The 3,604-nt window shown below is 56.6% G+C and overlaps 1 protein-coding gene across 1 annotated transcript; it reads right to left on the reverse strand.

Moving 5' to 3' along the window:
- Positions 1-386: 386 nt before the first annotated feature.
- On the reverse strand, positions 387-2,253 carry LOC136512921 (expansin-A4-like). Its single transcript, XM_066506929.1, has 3 exons — positions 1,983-2,253; positions 1,493-1,805; positions 387-1,141 (listed from the first exon to the last, which is right to left on the reverse strand). The coding sequence occupies exons 1-3, from the start codon at positions 2,110-2,112 to the stop codon at positions 838-840; spliced, it is 747 nt and encodes a 248-aa protein (XP_066363026.1). The 5' UTR covers positions 2,113-2,253; the 3' UTR covers positions 387-837.
- Positions 2,254-3,604: the final 1,351 nt, after the last annotated feature.

Below are 3,604 nucleotides of genomic sequence, written 5' to 3' on the forward strand. Positions count from 1 at the left end.
AAAAGAAAAAAGATATATATGGAGTTAGAGATAGAGAAGCCTGAACAAATCGGCGTCGATCAAAGTAAGCCCGTCGTTCGAGAGATGCATCAGGGATTCAGGCAGGCATGCAGACAGAGAAAAAAAAAAGTAATGAACACGACTCACGAGTCACGACACAAGCTAGCTTCTCATAGAGGAAGAGGACCAGTAGTAGTCTAGTAGTGCACGGCGACTCCATTTCACCGGCACCTAGCCAGCAGAGGACGCAACCGGCACCACTCGCGCGCGGCCGCGGAAATCCAAGGCAGCACACGACATGGTTGCCCCACCCATGTGAGAAGATACGTACTTGGCGTTACACCCCAACAAACACCAAAAGTCACCATACTGCCAGACACACCAGAAGCTACTGAATGATCGAGAGCACGCTAAATAATGAAGGTACTAGAGCAACAATGGCTGGCCGGCCGACCTTGCGAGCTTCAATTTCGACGCAAGGCCGGCGCGAGTACAATAATAATAACAGCAAGGTCCAAAAATAAATTACAATTATTCATTTCTTCAAGTACTATTAGTACTAGCTAGGAGCTGGATCTCCAATCTTTGCTCCACTCCATAATCCACCAATCCACCAGAGAAAAGGAAAACGTCTACTAGGCGGGTGCTAGATTAGCAGCCTCAGCATAGCGCAGAGCCAAAGCCTCTCCTTCCTTCAATATAACCGGAGAGGCTTCAATTCGTCGTCTTTCTCTCCTGCACTCATCACGCGCAAAAGGCAAAACAAATCGATCGATAGTACCGTAATTAATTATCCAATGCAGGATTAATCTGACGATGGTGTTCATCATCAGGAGTTCAGAACTGGGCGCCCTCGAAGGTCTGGCCGAACTGCCAGCCGGCGGGGACGGCGTTGTTGCTGGTGACGGTGCGGCCGTCGCTGGCGGTGACCTGGAACGAGAGCGCCTGCCGGTCCAGGTCCGAGTTGCTCTGCCAGTTCTGGCCCCAGTTCCGGGACATGGGCTGCCACCCGGTCCGGGAGCCCCGGATGGAGACGGACCGCACGTCGCCGGCGCCCGCCACGTTGGTCACCAGCACCAGGTTGAAGTAGGAGTGACCGTTGATGGTGAACCGGATGCCGCCCTTCTTCACGCACGGAACTCTGCGATATATCGATCGGCGTCAATGGGAGTCTGTGAGTGGAGTGAAGTGAGTGGGTACTAGAGTGGCACGGCACATGCGCGTCGCCTGCAGCAAGCCCCGTATCGAATCTGCAGGGTGGCCCACCGAACTAATGGGCCGAACTTGGGGTGCGGACCCACCAACCTTGGAACCGACGTCCGACGCGGTTGGGCCGATTTGATCGACCTCTGATGTACGTGGTACGACAAGGGCCATCGTGCATGTGTGCGTGACCACTGAGTCGTGCCAGCAGCACACATGTGCAAGCCAGCAGGGCATGTGAAGAGCAACTGGAGTATGTGCAGTGCAGCAGCACGAGGGTCATACGTACCTCCTGAATGCGACGGGCACGATGCCGGCGCGGTACTGCGCGATGTGGAGGAAGGCCGGCTCGGCCATGTCGAAGTGCGGCCGCGGCGGGTTGCACCAGCCGCCGTCGTCGCTGGGGAGGCCGTAGTTGGGCGGGCAGAAGTTGGTGGCCGTCACGGTGATGGTGCCCGGCAGGCACGACTTCCCGGCGTTGTCGCACCGCAGCTCGTAGCAGGACCCGCACGCCGCGCCGTCGTTGAACAGCGCCGTGCTCAGCGCCGCCGTGTTCGTGCCGTACCCGGTGCTGTACAGGTTGCCGTACCCGCACGCGCCGCCTGTGTCGTTTGTGTAGAGAGAAGAAGAAGCAGAGCCGAACAACAACAATGATCAGTTTCTTTCTTTGCTGAGCCGATGATCGAAAGTAAGGCGGCTGGCGGCGACGTGCTAGCTAGCTGTGCGCGTTATTAATTTCGCCGCCGGCGGCCGAGGCAGGGCACTCGACTCAGACTCACCCATTGTGCCGGACGCGTCGCCGCCGCCGTAGAACGTGGCGTGCGCGCTCTGCCACCCGCCGTAGCCGCCGGCCGCGGCTTCCCGGGCCAGGAGACCGAGCAGGACGAAAAGAGCACCGGCAATGGCCATTGCTGGGCGCTCCGAACTCTGAACTAGCTTGCTATATCGTCAGCTGCCTTCGGAGGGAAGAAGAAGAAGAGGGTATCTAAACCTTAGCTTGGCTTGTGCTACCAACTAATGGCTTGGGAACGTCTGGCTGGCAGTGAGGAGCTTTGCCCTCCCAGCCCCCAACTATTTATAGCCGAGCCAAAGCGCCGGTGGCGGTTGAGAAACTCGGGGCCGTGCCGGTGCCGCGCCGTGTGTGTATGTAAAATTTATTTGCGATTTGGTGCGGCGAAAGGGGGTCGGGAGAGATCACCGTCCACCGGCAGTTAATACGAGCAAATCGGGTGCACATGCGAGCGCCCTCGGCCGCGCGCACGGCGCACGTAAACAGGGCACCAACTGCTCGCGTGTCGCGGGCGTGGCGCGGGCGCGGGGTCCCGGCGCTCGGCCCCGGGCCCCGCGAGGCCAACTCCCCACATGGCTCGCGCGAGCCTGCTCAGCTCAGCTCGGCAGCAGACTGCTCTGCTGAGCTAGCTAGGATGGGGCCTAGCCGCCTAGCTAGCCTTCTGTGAACTGTGAACGAGAGAGGCCCGGGGGGATGGGGAAAAAAGTCGGAAACGCTCTACCGAATTTTGGAGCGTTGGATCTTGAATCCGGCCTGAGAGCTGTCGCGATTGTCGGATGCCTGCAGCGTCACGCCGCCTCAGCCGTTCGAGCGTTGGATCTGATCGATTGCGTTTCTCCTCTGGATGGACTTGCTGCTTGCAGATGCCACGGTATGTGTGCAGCCCGGGATACGGCCCGCGAGCCGGCCTCCCCGCCGTGACCTCGTCGCCGAGGATGATGAAGCAGCTGTAGCAACTTATGCGGACCTTGCACCAACAACAACACATGTGACAGTACCATGTCTCGGAGTACCAGTTGAGACCGGACGCTACGCCTTCCTCGGCGTCGGTGGTGGCAGCGTGGCACGAGATTTCAAATTTTTGTGAAGATTTTGTATTTTTTTTTAATTTGTGAAGAATTTATGAATAATTTGACATATATTTCTCTGATGTCTGGAATCCATAGAAATAATTTGTAAAATTTTTTAAAAATTTTGGTATATATTTGTGTTATTCCCAACTTACATCATTCTGTCCAATAAAATTACAGTGAAAAAAAACGTTGTAAATATAGTTTTAAGACCGTGTAAATATAGCTAGAAGACTGTGTGTAGGAAAAAAAAAATCAGTTGAGAGGAGAAACCAAAACAACTGGATGTCACGTAGACGTATCAAAAAAAAAAAAAGTTGCAGACTCCTCCGACGGCGACGGCGTGCATGCGCCGCGGCGGCAGCGCGTTAACTGTGTGGACCCTGAGCGGCTGAATTGGTCGGTTCCCTGACGGGGATTGCCCATCGCCTTGTCTCGCCCGGAGGAGGTCCGCTCACGTTCGCTGTGTCGCCGCGCCGCTCGCCCGCGCGGCATGGGGCTGTCTGTGTCGCTCGCGCCGAGTTCCGCCTTATCGTTGATG

This window comes from Miscanthus floridulus, chromosome 16 (assembly GCF_019320115.1).
Source record: "Miscanthus floridulus cultivar M001 chromosome 16, ASM1932011v1, whole genome shotgun sequence".
NCBI classification, from domain to species: Eukaryota; Viridiplantae; Streptophyta; class Magnoliopsida; order Poales; family Poaceae; genus Miscanthus; species Miscanthus floridulus.